Here is a 23,743-nt window from a genome sequence, read left to right as displayed (position 1 = left end):
GCACCTTCTAATAACTAAATACATTTTAAGTGTCTCTCAGTAGCACAGTATAAGAAATGTAGTCACTGCAAGGTATACCTTGACATTTCCATAAAACAAGGAAAACAAAATGAGTCTTGCAATTTTGAATCTTTTGTGACAAATAAGGAGAAATAATAGAAAGTTTAACTTCAGGACTTCCAAGACCAAATTCTAAGTTGCCTGTAAAATATGTGCAGCTCATATTTTCCAGGAATTAGTGGTGAAAAAAATACTGTAGTTTTCTATTAACTTGTGTATCTCAAAGTTGTCATCATTTGCAGAACACAGTACTAATGTTATCTTTTAAGAATTTGGACCATCTAATTTGTGCATATTCTCTAAATTTTCAAATATTCTCAATGCAGTTTTATTGTTACATTAGAAATAAAGGATTTACGTTCTCTTTCAGCTCTGCAATAAAATATATAATCACTGCATGCATTTTATATAACCATAGATCTCATCCACAGCAGCCAAAAAACCAAAGGCATCCAAGCCCTTTTTAGTCTTTTTTAAAAAATCTTTTTCATCAATTGAAAAAGTAGTTAATAAAAGCTTGGCAATAAACAAAACTTGTCCTACCAAACTGTGTCCTCATAGCTGTGGGTGAATTTGGGAAAAACAATATTATGTAATTTGTTGTCAAAATCAACCTGTCTGTCTGAATCACATTACCTAATAATAATAATAAAACTCTGGACTACTTTTCTTGCCCTTCAAATAACTGCATTGTTATGTCCTATATTTTTGCATCTCCTAGCAACAAAAAAAGTTTCAAAAAGTTTTATTTTTAGAACTGTGCTAGAATTGTTTTCCCAACCATTATATTTTCATACTGTCTCACTGACAAGTTCCCTTGAGCAAGTGAGAAAGTTCCTCTGCTGAAAGTGCAGTCAGTGATCTATAGTGGTTACTGCTCTCTGTTGCAGTACCTATTGAGGTATAGCTCATCTTGATGGTGAAGCATTGGCCTTGGGGTCAGTATTGTGATCCCAGTCTCTGTACAGTTATAACTGAATTGACCTCATTTAGTTTATGATCATTTAATCTGCAGTTTACATGGCCCATAGATTCAAAATATTGTGTCCCTGTGTCTCGCATGGTTTTGGCAACAGGTAATGTGATGCTCATGATACAAGAATAGAGTAGACCATCTGTAGGTAACAAAACTGACATTATAACCATGAGAGTTGTACTGCAAAAGGCATTGCCTCCAGAAGATGTCCTGGTCTGCAGGCCAAGAGGTGCAAGAGATGCAGGCTTGGTCCCTGTGGAACAGACTGCCTGCATCTGTGTTGTGTAACATCCTCTGCTTAGATCCCAAGGGAGCGCTATTTTTATGTCTTTGTATGATCCACAAAAACTGCCACAGTTCACCCAAGTCATGTCATGATGCAGAGGGGTGTGTGTGTTGTATTTCTTGAGGCATTGCATTGTTGCCTGAAGGCAGCAAACCTGCTGAGGCAGTACTGGGGGAGTGTTACAGTGCGCACAGAGCAATCTTATCTATGCTGTCTGTAGGGAATAGCCCCTGTGGGAAATGTTGTTCAAAAATTCTCCTGCTTTTGTGTCAGAAGAACCTACCTGTCCCACCTGAAAGGAAGCCCAGGAACTAAGGGATATGTGGAGAACCTTATCAAATCACAGATCTGGAACAAGCAGGGGAGCCAAGTTATTAAAATATTGGTACTCATGGGAGTATTTTAACTGCAGCTCCATTGCTTAGACTAAGTTCTTAAAAAATGTATTTCAAATGTATTGTTTTGGCTTTGGTATCAGTTTAAGTAATATTTACATGTGTGTGTTCTTAAGTTTTTTTTGTATAAAGACATATTTAAGGATTTCTTGGTTTTAAACGATAAAGAGCTAATATGGGGAATGTTCCAGGAATCCAACTTCAGTATAGAAAGCTGAAGAGTCTTTCAGCATTTCCTTTGCAGCTGTGAATATTCATAATAAAACTTTGAGTCATTTCTGCTTGATTGTTTCACTTGGGTGAAATACTTTCATCCCGTTGACAACAATCTCAGACTTGAGAGTTAAGATCTCTTTCACCTAAATTCTTCTCTGAGACTCTTACCCAGTCTTTGTCCTGCTCTCATGAGACTTGCTATTGAAATCCTACAGGGTAGCTTGACTTCTGCTCTCGTAAAGATTGCCAGACACAGAAAGAGTCAAATTGTGTTAAAAGGTACTAGAATATAGAAGCAGTTAGGAGAGAGAATAAGAGGTGTCATCCTCTGTCTCTCTCCTTATCTCCACCAGCCAGTGCAAAGCGTGCTTTTGTTTTATGTAACATGACCATGCCTTTACCTTCCTCTACATCCTTTCATGATCCTCAACATCATCATTATCCTCTTTTTCTTTCATTAGAAAAGGTCTGGCAATCTCCCCTTTGCCCTGAAAATTATGAATTATAATCAGATTTAAAGTGGAATTGTTAATTATGTGCATTTGAATAAGGTAGTTCTTTTCACTGTATTAATTTTCTTTTTAAGAGACTTACTAAATATTTTCTATTTATTATTTCTGTACCTTCGTCTAATTGCAGAATTTTAGGAGCTTCCGAAAACAATGGTGATGATAATGAGATCAGTAGAAATTACAAACAGCGAAGTTTTCACACAGAGATATAATGAAATGTTTGGTGAAAATCATTGCCCATTTCTGGAAATGGAGAGAACATAGGAGCACAGAGTCCACTGCTCTCTTTTCCGCGCAAACCACCCTCCGTCAGACAGTAGTTTTTAAATGAAGAGTAAAGAGCTCTGCAAATGATACGTTGGTATGAAGGAGCATTATTCAACCTGCTTTGTAGAGGATTGGACTAAATGACCTCTAGAGGTCCCTTCCAACCTGAACTTTTCTATGGTTCTATTGAAATGCTGACTCCACACATGGAAAATTTGGGTTCTTTAGAAAGCATTTTTGCCAGCATCTGCTCTTGAGGCTGGTTTCTACAGCTTTGTTTCGCTTTGGTAACACCTTTCTTCATGGTCCTTTTGTAATTAGAACTCCTGTGTCATTGTCTAATACCCATATAGATCTGTGTAGTACTGAATATGATGCCATGAGACATCAGTGTTTATAAATTCCAGTTAATCAAGTTGTGTTCCAGTGTTCAAGAACGTGTCCTATGTGAAATAACCTAAATCCACAGCTGCCTTTCCTACTTAAAGTGTCTGGCAACAAATTATTCTGCAAGAGGTTTGCTTTTCTGTCAGGTAAAATGCAGTGTGGGGTGTAAGCACCTTTCCCATTAATTTGTAGAGAACCCACTCAGCCTTCAGAAAGCCTACAGAAATAAAAAATCCTTATAGCCCACTTGGATGGTATAATATTTAAGAAGTAGTAAATATTGGACCTTGAAACACAAGAATTTCTGCAGGAAACTTACAAACAAAGGGTTGCTCACAATTCTTGCTGCTATTTGATGTTCTATAGTAGCATCAAAGAGCTGTTGAGACTGTATAGTGTGCTTGGTAAAGCAGCACTGTGATTGTAGCAAAAGATTTGTCTTCTGCTTTTGGTTATGGTCACATATTTCTATACACTATGCTTCATTACCTATTTGGTGAGTCTTGATAATTCAAATAGGAAATTGCCAGCAGTTCTTGGAATATTCATTTTATATAAATATGATAGAAATATTTATGCGTTTGGTGATATTTAGGCAATAGTAATGAGGTGAGAACTTTGTTGCTTATATAAAAAATGCAACTTTTCATCAAGTTTGGGAGACTTAGTCCATAGTTTTTGTGAATTGATGCTAGTTGAATTGATCTTACTAAAACTATATTGATTCGTACTAGCTAAAAGTTTAACCTGGGATTCTCTGTGTTTCAAAATTGTTCATGTGCATGTTCATTCATGCATAGCAGAATAACTATTAATTTGAATTTTGAGGATTTACATTAAATGGCCACTATTTGTTTTATGACTGGGTACAAAATTGTGGTATCAGGAATTACAGAGTTGCATTTGGAAGGGACCTCTGGAGATTGCCTAGTTCAATGCCTTGCTTAAAGCACGCTCAGCTAAAGGAGGTTGCTGGAGGCCAGTTGGGTGTTGAATGTCTCTAAGGATGGAGGCTCTGCAGCCTCTTTGGCAGCGTCACTGGGGAGCACAGACCTGGACACAGCATTCCAGTTGTTTCTCATCACTGCTGAGTAGAGGGGGGATGATCTTAAAGAGAGCTTCAAGTATTTCAGCTGTTCTAACATACAGAACAATTCCTCCTTCTGATTTTCCTGGCTAGTCCTTCTTAAAACATCTGTATTCATTCATTACCTGATTGCTGCAGCCAGGTGTCTCCTGTCACCCAGTACCAGCTGCACAACTTTTGACCCATGGGATCTATGCACTCCTCAGCTCCTTTCCTTCTTACTGTCAGGATTGAGGAGAGAGCCACCTGCGGCCATTTCTCTCTTCCTTTATTTTTAAAAAAAATCAATTTGCCTAATTTAATATAAATATTTAATAAAGATCAATTTATTAGTAAGATGCCAGCTTTTATTTCTATCTGCCAAGTAAGTAGCTGCTGTAAACATGCTATGAATATGTAAGCATGTTATAAAGTCTCATGTAAAACAAACTTGTAGTTTGATATCTATGCAGTAAAATAAAAGGGGGGGTTTTGTCATGCTTTTTAGAATTTTTTATAGTAGGACTTTGCTTCACAGAGAGGTGGATTTTTTTTGTCAGGGAGGAACAGTTCAAGAAATAATTGTTCTCTCCTGAGCAAAACTTTCTAATGAATCTTTAATCAATTTCCTTGTTAGAGCAGCTTTATACATAGTGGATTCTAATGGAGGTAAACACTGCTTTTGAACAAGCATCCAAGAACTTCAGCTGAGAAGCAAAGCATTAGCATAAAAATTGCAGAGAAGGGTTATGTACGATGCACATCGTGCCGTACTCCTGTTTTAAAGAGCATTTTCTTTTCTATGTGGTTTTATGTGCTCAAGGTGAATGGATAAACCCATGGCTTGTCTCTCTTTGATTATGCAGTAGAAGGAGGCTCTGGTGTAGAGGTTGGCAGAGCAGTGATGCGCCAACAAACTGATGTTTTCTTTGAGGTTAAAACAGATAGCGTATTACCTATTTTTGGTTTGGTTTTTTTAATTGCCTTCTGCCACTACTTTAGATGGAGATGCTTGGATTTGGAAAGCTATGTCCTTTTTATAAGTCTGGAATTCATCCATGTAATAATGCTGTGGCCTGACTCTAGACTGTGATTGAAGGAGTGCTGCTTTTCTGTTGCAAGGTCCTGTATCACAGGTATGTGATACTGATGGCTGGTCATGGTCTCCAGTACGTTCATCATTCAGTGGCATTGGGATCTCAAATTCTAAGGTACTCTTAGTAGATGTACGTAGGGCCTTGTTACAATTCTGCCATACACAAACCAAGCCAGGCTCTGTTTCACTTTCTTTGAGTTGTGCTGAGTCCTTAGATAAGATGGGGAATCAGGAAATACTGATGCTGTATGCCCATATAGCTGAGAAAGTGGAATAAAGATGGGGTTTGGAGAACTCCTTGAGAGAAAAGAGGTCAGTAGCTGCTTTAAAAGTAAGTATAATTCTTTGGTTGCAAGTGAAATGTTACAGGCAAGATAAATCTTTCTGTCATGATTGTGTTTTGTTCCTTCTCTCTTTTCTCAACTGATTGCATTTTTTCCCCTCATATTAACAGTGACATTTGATTGGAGACTTAGGAAAATATTCTTGTCCTGCTGGTCTTAGATTGTTTTATTCCTTAATAATAATTTTGGAAGTTGCAGGCTTTCATTCTTTTGAATGAAAGTGTAGGCTTGAAAGGAAAAAAGAATACCATTGGAAGTGTATATATAAATACAGATATGTACATGCATAAAGGGGTACATGGAAATGAAAGCAGAAGAACGTCAAAGCATATTATTTATTTGCTTCTCTCTGTCTGTGACTACTGTCAAGAGAGATTCCATTCCTGTGGTGGTGTTTCTTACAGCTGGAACCTTCTAGAAAACTTTGATTAACAGGGCACTAATAGAATTTTCCTTAAGCCACAGCAGGTACTGAGTGAAGATATAAAAGATGTCAATCCTGTGTGCCCTCAGAGCAGTTAGCACAGTCCCAAGGCAGAACTCATTTGTGCTGTCAACTTACTGGCTATTTTCTCTCCTACAGATAGGACTGCTTCCTTGAAACTAGTTGAGAAAGAGTGCATTTGGTAGCATTTGGAAACTCTGCTGTAATATTTTACTTTAAAGTGGCTTCACTTTTTTAAAGTCATGGTACTGTAGGGTTAAGAAGTCTGATTTTGGGGTTCTCCAGTGCCAAGGAAATTTGGAGTGTGGGAACAAAAGGGGCCTTAGATTTGTTTCTGTATTAATTTCTTCTGGGTGGAAGAAGAAAAGATTGATGAGAGAAGAGATGGCATTTTCTTTCAAGATGCTGTTTCTCTTCTAAAACCTTGAGAAGTGGAATATATTAACTATCCTGGTTTTGATTGGAATAGAGTTAATTTTCTTCTTAGTAGCTGGAACAGTGCTGTGTTTTGGATATGAGAATAATGTTGATAACGCCCTGATATTTTGGCTGTTGCTAAGTCATACTTAAATAAAATGATTTTTCAGTTTCCCATGCTCTGCCAATGAGAGCTGCACAAGAAGCCAGGCGGAAGCATGGCTAGGACAGCTGACCCAAAGGCCAGAGATATTCCATACATATAACAACATGCCCAGTATACAAACTGGAAAGGGCTGACTGCTGCTTGGGAACAGGCTGGGCATTGGTCAGCAGCAGTGAGCAACTGTATTGGGCATCACTTGCTTTTTCTTGGGTTTTATTCCTTTCTCTGTCTCCTTTTGTTACAGTTACTCTTGTTGTTGTTGTTGTGATAATAATGGTGATTATAATAATAATGTTTTACCCCATTTCAATTATTAGGCTGTTCTTGTCTCATCCCATGAGTTTTCCCCTTATCTGATTCTCCTCCCCATTCCTCTCAAAGGATGTGTAGGGAGCAGGTGGCTGTGTTCTTCTTAGTTGCTGTCTAGGCTTAAACCATGAAAACTAACAGAGAAATGTTTAATTAAATAAGGATTTATCATTTAATTTTTTCATTTTGAGTTTACTCTGCCTTTATGGTACCAAACTTTTATTTAATGTTACAATGTCACATGACAGCCGGCTCCCATAATGGGAAGACTGTAAAGCTGCAAGATAAAATCTGTTAAGGAGTAAACTCATTATAAACCCTCATTACCAACATGTAAAAAACTCCAGAAAAATACTGCATAAGATACTTCTTTTTTGCTTTATGTTATCTATGTTTTTGATAAAAATGTGGAAAACCTCCCATAAGGGATGAATGCCACATGGATACAGAGCCAGGGGAAAAGCTTTGCAGCAGAAATTGTTCATTGACTCTGTGACTGCAAGTGTGCAGGAAGAGAGCAGAGAGACTGCAAGAGCAAAAAGAATTAGATAACATTAATTTAAAAAAACACAACAAAGCCAAGGCACAGGATTGCTGTGTAAACAGCTTTAACTGTATATATTTATTTCCAGTGGCTCTGAAAACAAATGGAAGATTACTGGGAAAAGATTAACTGTAACAAATGCAAGGAAACGTTTGAAGCAGTTAGAAAAGCTTTTTATAGTAAAGCAGTTAAATCTAGTTAATTGTGTTTGATTTTTGTTTTCATAATTACTTCCATTTTTTTCACAGAACTCCTGCTGAATGTCTGACATAGTTGAGTTCTCATGCCATAATTAAAAGAAATAAATATATAGAAACTGAATACCAATGTGATTAGTGTTGTGTTACATACTTTAATATATGTGCCGCTCATACTGGTTAGCTGCTTCATGCTTAGCTGAGGAGATAATCCACAATTTAAAACACAGAAACCACTCTGTTAAGTTAGTGTAGTTAGTGGAAGTACTTTACTATACGTTAAGGTAAGAAAGGTCATTCTGGTCCAGTGGGTAAGTCATGAGTAAGTCTTAGTAATGAGAACCCCAAATTATTTTAATTCCCGCTGTGACCCTGCACACTGGCATTGTCCAAGCCTTTTGGAGCATGGTTAGCAGCACCTGGGAGGGGTGAGCTGGCCCATGGTCGCAGCACAGTCTGTGGAGCTGTTTCTATGCAGTAGGTTTTATAATTCCTGAACTGGTGTGTCTTAGAACTGTAGAGCACCTGACACACTGACATCAAGGCATGATGCATATGATGTACATGCAGCTAGCTTTTGTTGGTATTATTTACTGAATCATATTTCTAAAATACGATTATATGATGCTCTTGGAGCACAATTAAAGAGGAAGGTAGAACAATATCTTGCAATGCATGCACTTTTTAGTATCTGTGGCACAAGCAGAAAATCTGATTGTGGCTGGAGGGGTGTAGCTGAGACTGTGTTTGAAACTGCGAACAGAAATGCTCCCTTTCTCTGGGTCTAATTTTCATCTCCCTTGCTTTGAGATAAACCCAATAAAGATTGATAAAGTTGCAGATGCTCTTTGTGACTCAGATCTAAAAAATGCTAACACTGGGCAACAGGAAAGGAGCAACCACTGGCTGTTTTTTCATCAGAATACCACACCTGGATGCTGTGGTTAAATTGGCTGGGTTATTCCTTCATCATTTGTTTTACAGTTTCTGATATGTTTCATGCTATGTATTTCTGGGTACAGGTGTTTAGTTAGCATAGCTGTTGAGACTGAAAACTGTCAGGAGGAGCACTGCATGGCTTTATGCAAATGAAGTGAACCATTTTACTGAAAAGGTGAATGTGCCTAGCAATGTCACATCTGAAGTAGCTTGTACCATGAGCTTTTGAAGAGCTTTTAGGCAGGTGACAGTCTGATTCAGTAGGACTGTGGCAGTCCTGCTGAGGAGTAGTGGAGACTGTAGGAGAATTCTGAAAGGTATTTGCAGACTTGTATGGCAGAAATGGGCAACTGTGTTTTGTGCTCAGCCCTTGGTTCAGCCAGTGTCAAATCCCTTTCCTTCCGTGGTAGATGTCAATCTGGCACTGTTGAAAAGAAAATCAAGTCAAAAGAGCTGCAATGTCTTCTTTCAGTTTATTTGACAGTGGTATATTAGGTAACATTGTTTCTGAGTAAAGCCAATAGTGAATACATGATTGAGTCCAAATCTCTTCCTGTAAGCCAAGGATCTTCATTACCATTCATGGACCTTTTATGTAATCGCTTGTGTAAGGGCTGCACATGATGCATCGTCTACTTTGGAAAAAAGTACTCAGCAGGGGCTGTGATTTTATACACTAAAAATGAATATTTAGGACCCAAGGGAAGCTATTCACAACTTTGGGAAGGTGGGGATATTGCAGAAGCATAATTTGAAGTGGCTATATGGCTCTTTTAAAGCACTGTTGAAAGATGTATCTTAACATTTCCTAGGGTGATCCATCACAAGCTGACTTGTCTGTTTAGGATTTTCCCAAATGTTTTTCTAGTTAGATAAAAGATATGCATGAACGTGCAAAATTATTTGGCTGTTTTGTCTGAAAATGACAATTTGCAGAAAACTGAATTTGACACATTTCTGTCTTTCCTTTGCAGCTGAACTGGTGTTGTGCCTTATACCTTTTTGATTTGTTAGAGTAATTTACATTCGTAGGGCAGAAAAGCTGGATTCCATCCTCCGTATCAACCTGTTCAGAAACTTAACTTGCATGGATATTTAAAAGAACATATAGGAAAAATCAAATTATTTCTTAAATGTGCCACCCCAGGATGACTTAATCCACTAGCAGCACTGTAACTCAGAGTCTGTATGTCGTTACCCTGGAAATTTGTGTCAGCACACTTTTAAGAGTTTGATTTCAGAAACAGTGGTGTTGACTCTTACTTTGTTACCTGTAAGTTTTACAGGTGTCATTGATAGGAGCAGTATCCAGACAGTGCGTGTTTCAGTGCAAGATGTGGCTATTTGCCAATGACTGTGCCTGGGAGTTTATATTTTCAGAGGTTTAATTTTCTTTGCACAGACTGATGTCAGTGGTGCATGCCAGTACATTTAAGGAAAAAAAGGAATTCCTACTTAAAATAGGTGATTCTGTACATTTTATAATACACATGCTTATAAACACAGAAGCCTGGGAAATTATCAGTGTTTGTCAAGTAGGCATGTAAAGGACTCTCTTCAGAGTTGTACAAGCTATGTGCTATAAGGAAAAGAAATGAAGTGTAATCATTATCCAAATACAGTGAGTAAAGATAAGAGCTCTCCACAATTTATCTACCAAATGTGTGTCTCCGTCTAACACAGAGTGACTCTAATACCACAGTTGTAATGGTAAGTCTGCCCACATATTTTGTGCAAAATCTCAGTGGTGAGGCATTCATTGCCTTGAAAAGCTGACACAATGGAATGCTTTTTGTGCTGGCTCTGGACACATTATAGTCCATTTTATCAGTTCCAAGGTCAGAGTACTATCATGGCTCTTAAACTGTAGTGTTGTAAAGTGGGCTCTATTGAATGTTCAAGGAACAGCAGTAAGTTTGCTTGATTACTGCAGCCAGGTATCTCCAGCACAAGAGACTTTTTGTCTGAACCTATTTCTCTTGTCTACATTCTAATTTTTTCTGTAATTTAATTTCAGAATTGATTTTTGCTGCAATATATATGGAGTTGTAGAGCTAAGACACTCTCAAGACACACGGCAGCCATTGTTAACATGTCGCTGTAGAAATGATGCATTGCTTGGATCAGCTCGAGTGCTGGTTGAAGCATAAGTCAAAGGGCACTGTTATTAAACACCCTGTACTACCAGAGTCCCTTTCTTTCCCTACCATTCTTGTAGACTACTTCTGTTCTTAGAATCGAAAAACTTAAGCCCTTTCACACAAAACCTGAAGTAGATTTGCATTGACTGAATACTTCTCTTTCCTTTTCTAACTTGTCTGCTACTAGCCTTTCCTTCCCTTTCAAAAAAAAGTGCTATCAACATGAAACATTATTTTCATGCTCTGCATGCTTGCACTGGTGTGGGAATATTTGTTTTCCTGTGAATAAAAATCATCATATCTTTTTTCTTGATCCCTCTGAAATGCAGAACAATTATTTCAAATTAGGATCAGAATGGTTTTTTTTTCCTGATAAAAACTGCGTTTTTCAGTAGAATCAATTTTTCTCATGACATACAGTCTAAAGCTCCTGATATATCCTGTGTGGATATGAATATTTCCTGTCCCATTTTGTACTTTCTCTTCTCCCTTTTTACACAGCAGCTCATCAGCGCTGCTTTTTGGTGTGCAAAGTGGGTAATTTCAGTAACATCTCTCTACCCCCAAACTTCAGCTTTCCTTTTTTGGTTCACTCTCTTGAGTTCATGACCAATTGCAGTGCATCACTGATTCAGTGGTGTGACTTCTGCTCTTTGAGAGCAGGTGAAGGAATGTGGGTGGCTTTCTCTTATCTGCCGTGGGACCCCAGCACACATGGGCATCAAAGATCTCAAGAGTTCCTGTAAAGTAAAATGAGGACAAAATGTAAATAAAGCTGACATCTCTTGGTAAGATGGAGCTTACTGTGTATTTAAGTGATATGATGTGCTTTATTGACTTCCTGTCTTAATTTGACTTCTAAAACTTGCTTTATTATTAAGTAGTTGTGGATAATTTTGAAATGGGTACCACCTTACAATTGCAGCAGCCCTTTTTTAGCCCTGTTTTTTAACTCTTTTGGAACACTGGCATAGTCTATAACTTTCTGTAGAGTGATAAGCTGTTGAAATATTTTTTCCTTTCCTTTTCAGGGAGTAATATGTGGGAGGCTGTGGACTATTTGCTTCCGACATAGGAACAGCCTTGGGTTGGGATTCTGCACTCCTGAGAGAATGCTGGGAATCTGCAGAGGGCGACGGAAATTCCTGGCTGCCTCTCTGACCATCCTTTTTGTCCCAGCCATTACGTGGATTTATCTGTTTGCTGGGAGTTTTGAAGGTAGGAGAGGAGTGATGGCTAAGGGGAGGGTGGTGGGGTATTGGATGATTTGTAGCTGGGAAGACAAATGTAGATCAGTCATCATTGGTTTTATTTAAATAAATCTCGTTTGGCTTGCATATGAAATAGTTCCCAAGGTGCAGATTTCAACAAAGGGCCTTCCTTACCATATTCTCACTACTGAGGATGCTCAGTTAATTACTGGCCGCAATTACTTGGTTTTCCACTCATCTTTGAACTTTGAAAATGTGCAACAGCTCCCCCCCGCCCGGTCTACTAATCTTTTCTCTGTATTTTCTAATTTTTAAAAGGTGGTCTATCCTATGCCCTGTAAGATTTTTAACATTTCCTTTCAGATATGCTGAACACAGAAAATCAATGCATATCTATATAAGGTTTCTTTACATAAAAGTAGTTTGGATCCACATCCACCTGACTGTCAGTGGATTGTTTTAGTTGGAATATCTTTCTGTCCCCTTCTTTTTTTAGATGGAAATCCTCCAGTTTATAGGTACATTGACTTGCAGCTATGTAATGAGCACTTTTTATAACGAGGCAGGGAATAATCACTACTTTGTCTTTTAAATTACCTGTCTGATGAAGTTTTTTTCCTGGCCTTACAGACGTTCAGCAGTGATACTTCAGTTAGGGGAGGGTCAAGGATTCTGGCTCTCCTGCTCTTTGCTACTTTGTACCTTTTTAAAATTTGTTTGTTTTATTTATTGTGGAGGTGAAGCATTTTATATTGGACAATAGGTCTGTTATTTTGGCAAGAGGAAAAAAAAGTCGTTCAGCCTTTCTAGTTGCATTAGCATGAGGAAAGGTGTTCCAACCTTGTAAAAACTGTTCTGTCTGATAATTTTAAAAAGGCATTGTTTAAAATGTCAAACTTCTTTCATGTATCCTTGGCTGACAAATCTGTGCTGTGTTTGGAAACAAAAGAGGTTTCCATGTTAAATCACAATAAGAGCATGTAAAGATTTTCTCTGTGTGTTGCATAGGACTCTGAATTAGTTGTATTCCAAGTACAAATATTTGTTTATGCAAATGTATTAAAGTACTTAAAATTCTACCTTAATGTGCAGTAACTCCATGAGCTCATTCTAGAACGAAACACTTGTGGGATTCATGTTAAATTGGAAATACGAGGGGTGCTAGCTGCATACTTAAAAATAATGATCTGGAAGGCAGAACAGTACTGATTTTGTTTGATTTTTAAAAGCTGAGCAAATGCAGGCCTCACCTTCTTGCTTTTGGAAGAATATTATGCTGCTTTGTCGTAATGACTATTTTAATTGTGTCCACAATTGATAATGCCACGGTGTTTTAAATTCCTCTGTGAGTAGAATCCTTTGTTTTTACAGAGAACTCAATACAAATCTTGAAATTTGCTGCTACAGGGTATTTGAAGTGACTTAAAGCTCTCACTGTGAATTAATCTTAAATGCAAGCCAGGGAACAAAGCCCATTACCTATTACAAAGCCTTGCACTGGAAAAGGACTGGAAATTATCTACAGTTAGTAACTATCGGTTATTTTTCTGTATCTGTTTTCTTTTTTCTTAATTTTGGATGAGGATTATTTAATGTTTCTTGGTTAAAAAACTAAGATTGGTTATTTATTTAGCCAAATAACAGCTTGCATTTTCCTTAATGTGTAGGTATTAAGACAAAAAGTTAATGCCATTTTGTTATTCTACATGACGTCTTGCTTTTTTTTTCTCCATAGTGGTTCCCACAATTTACTCATGTTTGAGCTCTCTGTGGAGGTTGTAGTGAGGTGGGGGTGGCTTTCTTCTCCCAAGTGACAAGCAGTAGAACAAGAGGGAATGGCCTCAAGTTGCACCACAGGAGGTTTAGATTGGATATTGGGAAAAATTTCTTCATGGAAAGGGTTGACAAACATTGGAACAGGCTACCCAGGAAAGTGTTTGGGTGACCACCCCTGGAGATGTTTAAAATATGTGTATATGTGGTACTTAGGAACATGGTTTAGTGGTGGACATGGCAGTGCTGGGCTGATGGATGGACTCAATGATCTTAAAGGCCTTTTCCATCATAAACAATTGCATCATTCTGTGATTCTCTAACTGAGTAGAAAATGCCTCACAACAGCATTGTGCCTTGATTTGAAAGCATCACAAATGTAGAATCCTCTCTGCCTCCTGGCACTTGTTTCTTTTGTTAATCACAGGGCTAGAAATTTTCTTTTCAGTACATCTGGTTATAGTTTTGAGCAAGTGGTTCTTGTTAGACTTTTCTCCACCAAATTAAAGAAATCATCAATACCTGGTATCATCATAGATTCATTTAATTATTCAGTGTGGGAGGGACCTCAAGAGTTCTTTAATTTAAACTCCTGCTCAAATCAGTGTGGGTTTTGGAATCAAGCAAGATTTTTTTGGCCTGTATTCAACAGCATCTTGAAAACATCCAAAGACAGAGAATACATGGACTTGCAGACACACCATAAATGAGTGCCCCCTCTCTTTGAGCCCAGCATTCTGGATAGTTTTTCACACATCTAGTAGTCCACCCATATACAGGGTAAAATCCCAGCTTGGATACAGGAATACTGTGCTTAAGTTCAGGGGAGACTGAATCAACTGGTCATGTGTTCATAGTCATTTCATCACAGCAAGCAGTCAGGTTGGTCAAGCATGATTTACCCTTGGTGAATCCAATTGCCATGCCAGGCCTGGGAATGTTTCTGTTTGAAGATACCTAAACACAGTATTAAAGTCACTGTGGGCTTTAATTCACTAAGTAAAAAGATTGACCTAGCTGAGTTACAATAGCAAAATGTTTTGTGGGGATTTTTTTGTTCTTCTGCATTTTTTTCTTTGTTTGTATGTTTCAGGGCTCTAGACTAAAATCTCTGATATGAAATCTGTAGTGCTGTTTCTGCCTCATAAGATCTTGATGTAATTAGGAATTACATTACTCATCCACATGTTTATATCTAAGAACTTAAGTTGTTCATTTGCCATAGCATGGGAGTGGGATCACATTAGAAACCCTTTAAAAGCCTTGTTAGTCAATCTGTGATATAAAATATGCCTTACTGCAATCTGTTCCTATGTCCTGCTTTTTGAATTGTTTCAAATTCCTTAAGACAGTTTTGTTTTAATTTGGATTTTCTCTTGTCAGAAAGTACATGGCAGCCTGCTATTTCACAGTTGTCACTTGACACTTGCGGTAAGACCCTTCCTTTAGGATATTCATTGGAGGTGGTGTTACCCAAGCTGTGATAGCAGTAACTACTAAAAACCTCATTAATCATGGATAAATGTCTATTAAGGTTATGGAGAAGAATATTAAAGATGATATTGAATATTCTGTGGCTTTTGAATATACCTGGTTGCTGTTGTTTTTAATAATGCACAAGAACAGCATAATTTCAGTTATCTGTTCCTTTGAATAAAAAAGCTGATTGTTCCAACATTCTTAGAATTTATTCAAAAGACGAAGTAATAGAGTAGGAAGGGTGGAGTGCATTTAAAACAGGGAAGGGAAAATAATCAAATAATACATGATGAATTTTCATTAGAAAGAAAATAGCAGTTTCACTAACTAGTGGTAGCTCTGTAAATAGCTTAATTTTCCAAGCCATATGAAGCAGTTTTCTCTCCCCCTTACCATGAAGGTCATGTAAAATGGAGATTTGGAACTGTAATTTGACCATGCTTTCTGGATTCCTGATTCCTTTAAAAAAAAAAAAAAAAAAAGAAAAAGGAAAAAGAGTTCACTGTGGCTGTGTGACCTCAGCAGATTTACAGTCACCTCTGTTTCAATAGGATGGAAATACACTTGTGTTACCAGTCCCTGTGTGGTGGATCCACTTGAGGCTGAAATCCTAAAGTATGTGTGTAGGGCTCCTGTGTAGAATGTATTTCCCAGGAAACAGAGCCAATAATGTAACCTTAAGATGAAAAATTGAAAGTTGTGTGAGATCCTGTAGGGACTCTGTAAAGAAATAGTTGACTTTGGTTTCTTTTAACTGCTCAGGTAGCATTTTAAAAAATAGAGCCTGCCTTCTTTCCTGGGACTTGCTTTCCTTGGTTGTCCTCTTTTCACTCCAGTGTTGGGCAACTATCATTCCCTGACAATTCGTTTCAGTCAAAGTCATCTGTAGAGACATGATTGAAGCCAGAATTGGGCAAACACCTCATAAAATACAATAAAATAAATTGAAGAAAGGCTGCAAATATTCATCTTTGTATTTAAATGGATTCACTTTAATGCTGTTCACACTCTTTTTGTGTATGTTTCCGTAAATATCCTAGTGAATATGTTAATTGAGAAGACTGTCTATGGGAACAATGAATATCCAATTTTAATATTCATGGGAAGTAGATTTTGAAATCATATTTGTGAATACTTGAATCAAAAAACTGGTTCTGGGGGTTCAGCTTTTTTCATTTAAGTGCCAAAAGTTTATCATGTGATCTGTGTGCATGATGAAAACTGCCCAAACTTTTAATGCTTGCATTGAGTGGCTCATAGAAAGAGGCAAACAAATTAGTAATTACTAAAAAGTCTATCAGACACTTGCAACTGATGAACAAACATCAGAAAATAATTCCCTCACAGACAATGTAATCAAAAAGACACAAAACATACAATTGCTTTTTTTACTGTTTCCTTCAGTTGGCCTGAATTTTATCTGTAACTTAATCCAATGTCCATTTAAAACAGAAGCTTCCACTTTTGTATTGATCCTGTCTTTTTAACAAAGTTCTGAGAGGAGAAGTCCTGAAAGGGTGCCTCTGCGTGTAAGTAAGGGTGCTACTGTGATGAGTGCCTGAACAGCTGTACAGGAGGTGGGTTTAGTGAATATTGGCTCTCCTTAGTCAAAAAGCCACCCCTTCCTTTCCATTCTGGAGTAAATAGTGCTGGCTTACTCCTCTCTTGTTACATTTATTCCAGGTGATAGAGAATTACCCCTTAAGCACCTCTGTCTCTACTGCAGTCACTATACTTTCTTAAATATGTTTGGGGATCCTACCAGAGTAACATCAATTATGATAGCAAAGACCTCAGGCTTATGAGAAGTTTTGTTGCTCCTGGAAAACTTGTCCTTCTATGAAACCCTGGTGATTTGGCTATCCAGAATGCTGATAAAGGACCAGAAGGTCCATGCTGAGAAAGCTGGAGAGCTTGTTCTCTGCTCATCATCTTTAACTGAGGAGTCAGTGATCCTATCGGTTTTTTTTACTGACTTGAGAAGCCTTATATGTCCATCACTAAGAAAATAAAATTAAGTGAATATTGAAAGAATTTGACGCCCCATTTTATAAATAAATAGCCTTCTTGTGAGCAGTGACAGGAAATTTGAAGTAGTTTCTGTACCAAAACAAGAATGGCCTTGCACCAGGAGTATCAGCCAAAATACACCATGGCCATGAGAAGATTTTGGAGGTCAAATGGGGGAGTTAGTGAGGAACATGGACTTTTTTTTTCTTCTCAGCCTTTTTTTGATTAAACTTAGAATTCTGCAATACAATTTTATCCTTAGCTAGTAATGTCCATTCCCACTGGAATGCTGAAGTTGAATGTTGAAGTCAATGCTGGGTTTTTTTCAGCTTGCCAGGAGTTCACATTCTTAAACCAATACCCTGTCATCTCAGGAGAAGCCTTGACTCTTGCAATGGCCACTTCTTCTGTCAGTGTGCTGTGCCAGGGGAAAGCAAGCCTGCATTTCATTTTGGAATTCCAGTAGAGAGGGCACACGTTTTCTTTTGATGCTCATATTTTTAAGTACATGCTTTCAGAAAAGCAAAGTAAGCTGTGGGCTTACCTTCTTTGTTCTCTGTACAATCTCATGGTTGGATGGAATGTTTCTTTGCTTCTAAACACCAGTTTTCTCTTGGCTTTCTTTTCCTCGACAGCTCTTAATTTGTCATTTCTGGCAGAAACATAAAGGTCAGAATGAAAAGGAATTCTTTGACAGGCATGAGGGGCCAGCTTCTTTGGAACAGCAGCTACGTGAATATAATCTGTGGGATTTCTCAAGGGTTTTGTTTCATCTTGGTCTTTCTCCTTCTTTGAACAAACTTTTGGGAAAAATGCCATCTATAAAAGTTGCATTACACAAAAGGGAGAAAATTTCTCCCAAGAAGAAGGGATATCTGGATGCCCAAATTCTGTTAGGGCTGTGTGGAAGACTTAAAAGTAGGACTGCTATTTCCTGATCATTCCTTCTCTGTTTCAAAGATGGATAGTTACTCACTTCGTCATCAAAACATGTTTTTTAGTATAAAACCAGAAAAGCAAGGTGAGCTTAAATGTCTTGTTAAAAATAAACAGAAAAACAAACCCCAAGAAGCAACACTTGACTTTCTGAAAAAGAGTGTGCAATTTTAAGTACACCATAACTCCTTTGTGTGCTGGAACTAATGTAGCCTGACTTACTGTGATTGATACCATGCAGCTGATTGATGTTGAAGTTCCTTTTCCTACAATTTATATGATCTAGCTCCCGTATGGATCTCTTGGTGTCTAAATAAATCCTGAGCTCCTGCTGCAGTGTATTTCTCAATGGTAAAATGTTTGGCATCTCTCTCTCTCTCTGTGTTCCTGGCAACTGTAGAAGCTTCGTTACCTCTGACTTCTTTCCCTCTAACAAAGTAATTTGAAATTAATCAATGAGCTTTGGGGGCAAACAGGCAAGGAGGTCAACAAATGTATAAGCATAAGATGAAAAAAAATCTGAAAAAGATGCTTCAAAAGATTGAATTGAAAATTTTGTTTTTGGTTCTCAGAACAATTAATCTGGGCTGTTCAATTTTTCTGAATTTTTTTGTATTTAAAATTTGTGAGGTGTTTTTCAGATCAGGAAAAAGTTTGAAATCAAAATCTGTCTTGTTAGACAGCAAATAGTATCTGAAGTGCCTTCCAGTACTTTTGAAACTAATATTTTGAATATTTATTTAAACATATATAATACGAGAACGAGGAGGAGTCTGGTTAAAAAAATATTCAAATAATTACTTCATACATTGTGTATGGTCATTCTTATGTTCTGCAGATTATGCTCTGGAATGGTTTAAAAGCAACTAAGTGGGAAGGTTGATACCCTGTTTTTGGGTGGATCTGTTTTAGGTATGCTTAGCTTAACAGTACCAGTATCTTCAACACATTTCTTTTATTTAAACCTTCTGTACCCTTTCCAGACGTTTTTCGGACATGACAGCCATTGAATTGTTCAGCTGATTAATTTTTTCCTTCCCTTGAAGTTTTACTCTCTTGTGTTGCTTTACAATTCTTGTTTCTAGACTTGAAAGATACTTTTTTTTAATCTATCTAGATATCCTTGGACTACTGAGTGACATGCACAACTAACTTCAAAAATATAGCCTGACAGCAGTCATCCTGGTTCACTCAGTTTTGTGGATACCAACAGAAAAAGGAAAAGTTGGTAACCTGGAGACTGATATGTTTTTAGCCTGAGATTCTCTTCCAGGTTAACCCTGTCCAAGCTATTTGAGCCATCCTGTGACAATAATTCTTTCTAACCTGTGGTATGACTGACCAGCTTTTAAACCTTTTTTTTTTTTAATTTTATAATTCTGTTTGTCTTTCAAATTGCTGAATGTCAGAGTTTGCAGAGATGAGGAATTGGGGGGGAGAGCTGAAAGTAGTGAAGTTAAAATTACAAAAAGCAAATTATAGAATCGTCACATTTTCCTAAATTAAATTCACAATACAAAGGAGACTGTGCTTGCTTGGTATATATTTACTTTAAAAAATAATTATAGACCCAGTTAAAATATTTTACTGTATAAATGAAGTGTTTCACAACGAGATACTTTTTCCGATGAACTTGTAATAATGTCTATACCTATTATAGAGGAGTGTGGTTTGCTCTTTGCATAGTGCTTACTGAACTTCTGAAATGGCCAGTAAAATCACCACCACCAATAAAAGCTTTTAAACACCTGGAGTGTAGCTTACAAGCTTGAAGTTAGTAACACATCCAGGGTCCTGATTGGTAAACCAAAAACATGTATCTACAGAATGAACTGAAAGTGTCATTCTAGCACAGTCAGCCCTGCTTGTGTTGGCTGCTGTTGAGCAAGCACAGGCCCTGTCAGGGGTAGAGGTGCAGCAGGAGAAGCCTGGGCAGCTTGTGGACTCTTATCTGGCCACTGAAGCCTGGGCCCCTACTTCTTCCAAGTGATTATTGTTCTTCCTAAGCAGTTTAAACCCAGTGCAGTTATAGCTGTTGGTGCTGCACTAGGATCTTCATTTGGCTCATAAACACAGGATTGGAGTTGTCATAATGTAGTTTAAAATCAAAGAATGTTGCATACCATTTCTGTAATATATATATTATTTCTGGAGCTGAAATAAAGCCATAGCTAATAAGATAGTATTATTCTTATATGTTGAAAAGCACTTGGGGGAATTGCTGGAGTAAAGAAGTGTGAAAATTATCAGTTTCTTATGTGATTAAGTAGAGTGAAAAAAAAAATACTCCGGAGTTGTTGTGTTTCTCCCCAACATTTTCTTTCCCTACAATTTTTCCTACTTTAATATTCACCTTTCCTTATTTATGTGTCATTGCATCTCTCCTGGGCTAGTTGCAACAGTCTTTGTTTAATTTGTTTCAAAATGGACCCGACAGACAGATTTGTAGATTGCGCTCAAAATTACACAGAACAGTTACTGATTGAAGATTTGTAGATTTTTACCATCGTAGTGACTGTTAACAGTCAATGTCTCTCACATTTTGCATAGCACAGGCTGTATTATGTTGTAGAATTGATAGAATAATGCTGGCTGGTAATTCCTGCATCTGACCCATGTGTTTTAGATACACCAGAGCTGCTCTTCTAGCCAGATTTCTGAAACGGATTTTAAAGCTGGTGGAGGATTCTAGCACTTCTCTGAATAAATTATTCTGTCTTGTTAAAAAATACATGCTTTAATCTGTGTCCAGATATTTCTGGCTTCAAGGTAAGATGTGAAAGACAAGAAGCAGCTGATAGGGAAAAAACCAGAAAAGGGTCATTTTAACAGTTTCAGTTTCATGTAAAGTGACTAATCATGATTATAAGATATAGCAGTACATAAAGTGTGCTACAAAAATATCACCTTGAGGACTATAGATGAGAGTGCTACAGTGCTACAGCTCTCACAACTTAATAGCTGTTTAAAAAAAGAGATAAATTCATAGGATAATTGCTAATCTTCCCATGGCTAGTAGAAGCTAGTTATCAGGATGATCAGTTGCCATCTCAGTCCAGAAAAACTAATTTCCCAAGCAAAATAAAATTTGTTTTGGGCTCCAGGTTAGTGTACTTTTTCAGTTGTGAAAAATAACCCTTCAGAAAGAATCAAATCACAGTTTCAATTGCAGGTTAAGCATGGTTATTAAATTTAAGAAGAACGATGTATTTCAGCACTAATTTGGCAACCAATTATTCATGGGATCAAAGCTTATAAACTTAAAATCTATCAGTATTGTATTCTCAATTTTCCAAATAAAACATAAAATCACTGTGGTGTTTACAGTTTACCTTTAGAGCATTAAAACATGGAAGATTTCTCATCCATCTCTTTCCCAATGTTAAGGCATTCAACATTCTAGAATTGTATTGGAATCATATCACCACTTTAATATTTCACCATCACTATATTTCCTGCCTGTCATTGGATTTCATTTAACCCAGCTCTGTGATTTTGCTTGTTAACTTTAGCAGGAATAATGTTTTCGGATGAATGAATGCTATAAAAGTCTGCTTTTTATTCTCTACTAATCAAACTGTTATAATGTGTATCTCAAGGGATCCACACTGACTTTAACAAAGGATTCTTTTGGTCTGAAATGTAATACACACAAAATGTTTTCTAGCAGTATTAACTATAATGGATTTAGCTATTTCACCTCTTGCTTCAGTGCGTTACAAACCCAAGGGTTTAAGGTAAAAATCTCAACAGTGAGGTTACATTTTCTATAATATTCTTATAGGAACCAACTTCACAAATCCATCTGCACAGCTACACATAATTGCTGGTTTCCAGGGAACTCCAGCTAACTTTGTTCAAAGCTTTGCCAATATACACAGAGGTAAGTAAGTTTGAAAATAACAATTATCTGACTTATTTGAGTTGGGTGAAGGCATTAGTTGCTTTTTCATGTACACTTGAGTGGAGATGTGATGAATTAAGTGATCTTTCCCATAGAATGCAAATGCAGTCATTTAACCAAACGATCGAAACCTACTATTTATGTGCTTTAAATTGCATGACTTTGTTTGCCCATGAGCTGCCTCATAGTAACCTGACTTTAGAGTTGCTGATGGTGATTCTCTGCTTCACACTGAGTTTGTTGCTTTTAAGAGGCTTAAGAGCAGAACATCCCCCTGTTGTTATTTGTGGCCTTTATTTCCTCTCCCCAGTTTTAACCGTTTGCATATGCTCCCTTTCAGCTGCCATACGGGTACCTCAGTGATGATATTAATAGAAAGATTAAGCAGTTTCAGCTCACCAGAGAAGAGATATCAATCATCATCAGGCCCAATGAGAAGTTTAATTTTCTGCTCCTTTTTTTCCACTAAGCTCTGGTGGCTGCCACTCGCACCAATGTCTGTGGGACATTTAATAACCTGCTTCTGAAGATGCATTTCAGTGGTTTCTCCCCTTTTATTTCCTCTGTCAATCTCAGAGAATTTCATCATTTTAGGCTTTAATTGAAGACCACTGTGAGGAGATGGAGAGAAAAAAGTTATTTTTTGAACAAAGCTACTTAAGAGACTCAAGGTTTTTACTGTATTCAGGAGGAAGATGGGTTAAATCAAGAAACTGAAAACCATGGGAATTGTTGTTTTGGTATGTGACTATCTGCTCCCCTTGAAAAATTCTATATCCTCCTTGTCCTCAGCTCCCGTTTATGTGCATTGATTTATTTGTGCCTGAGAAGTGTGGTTAGATTTGTGGTGTAGTATGGATGACGTGGAGCACACTGAATCAGGGAATGACAAGAAAGAGTCTACATTGAAAACTTCATAAAACAGCTTCTAAAATGACATCTGTACTAATAAAAGCACTCATGTGGGGTAGTAGACTAGTTGACATTGAACATTTTTGCTGTTCAAAATGGCACGTCTCAGACTGGCACAAACTTACCTTACAGAGAAGCCCTAAACTTAATAAAAATCTTCTCTGAGATGATGCTACTCCTGTCACCTGTTAACTACAACCAGACAGTGAAGTATTGATAGATGATAATGTGCACTCCCCTATTTCTGGAGTTTTATCAGCTTCTAAGAGGTTTTAGGAGAGGGTCTCCATTCGGAGCAGCAGGAGATTACTGTTTTCTAAGTTGGAAAAGGGCAGATCAGACTAAGATAAAGCAACACACAGAGCACAAAAGAAAAATGGTTAGTATTTTCTATGGTCTTCAGATAGACTTCATGTATGAGGTTGTGGATGTGTGGACATGTGGATTTGTTGATTGGACAGTGAGGTTGCAGATTAATTTGAACAGCACATGATGTGAAATCATTCAATTAGCATTTTAAGCAGGTCATAATTGTGGATGCTGCCATTCTTGCATTGCTGGCTCTGGCTGCCTGGTTTTGAGTCAGTGTTTCTCCTGTTTGAAAAACAGGTGCCTTCAAACTTGAAGAGGCTCAGGCTGAGCACCTGAGATCTTTAATCCAGAATCTCTCATTGCCTTTTAAAATCTCTTAGAAAATCTGGCTTCCCAGCCTGGTACTTTTCTGTACTGGAGGGATTGATTTATTCTATCTTGCC

The 23,743-nt window shown here is 37.5% G+C and overlaps 1 protein-coding gene across 5 annotated transcripts in view; it reads left to right on the top strand.

The window, feature by feature from the left end:
• LARGE1 (LARGE xylosyl- and glucuronyltransferase 1) overlaps positions 1–23,743 on the top strand; it is a 278,856-nt gene that overhangs the window by 69,872 nt on the left and 185,241 nt on the right. For all 5 annotated transcript variants that reach the window (XR_004061190.1, XM_030960519.1, XM_030960517.1 and 2 more), the window contains one exon: positions 11,795–11,981. Coding sequence is in view for 4 of the 5 variants with exons in the window: in XM_030960519.1 (XP_030816379.1) it covers positions 11,876–11,981 (106 nt within the window). In the remaining variant the exon portion in view is untranslated. The remainder of the gene's footprint in view (positions 1–11,794; positions 11,982–23,743) is intronic.

This window comes from Camarhynchus parvulus, chromosome 1A (assembly GCF_901933205.1).
Source record: "Camarhynchus parvulus chromosome 1A, STF_HiC, whole genome shotgun sequence".
NCBI classification, from domain to species: Eukaryota; Metazoa; Chordata; class Aves; order Passeriformes; family Thraupidae; genus Camarhynchus; species Camarhynchus parvulus.
The sequence above is the reverse complement of the archived record's forward strand: the minus strand, read 5'-3'. Positions and strand labels throughout refer to the sequence as shown.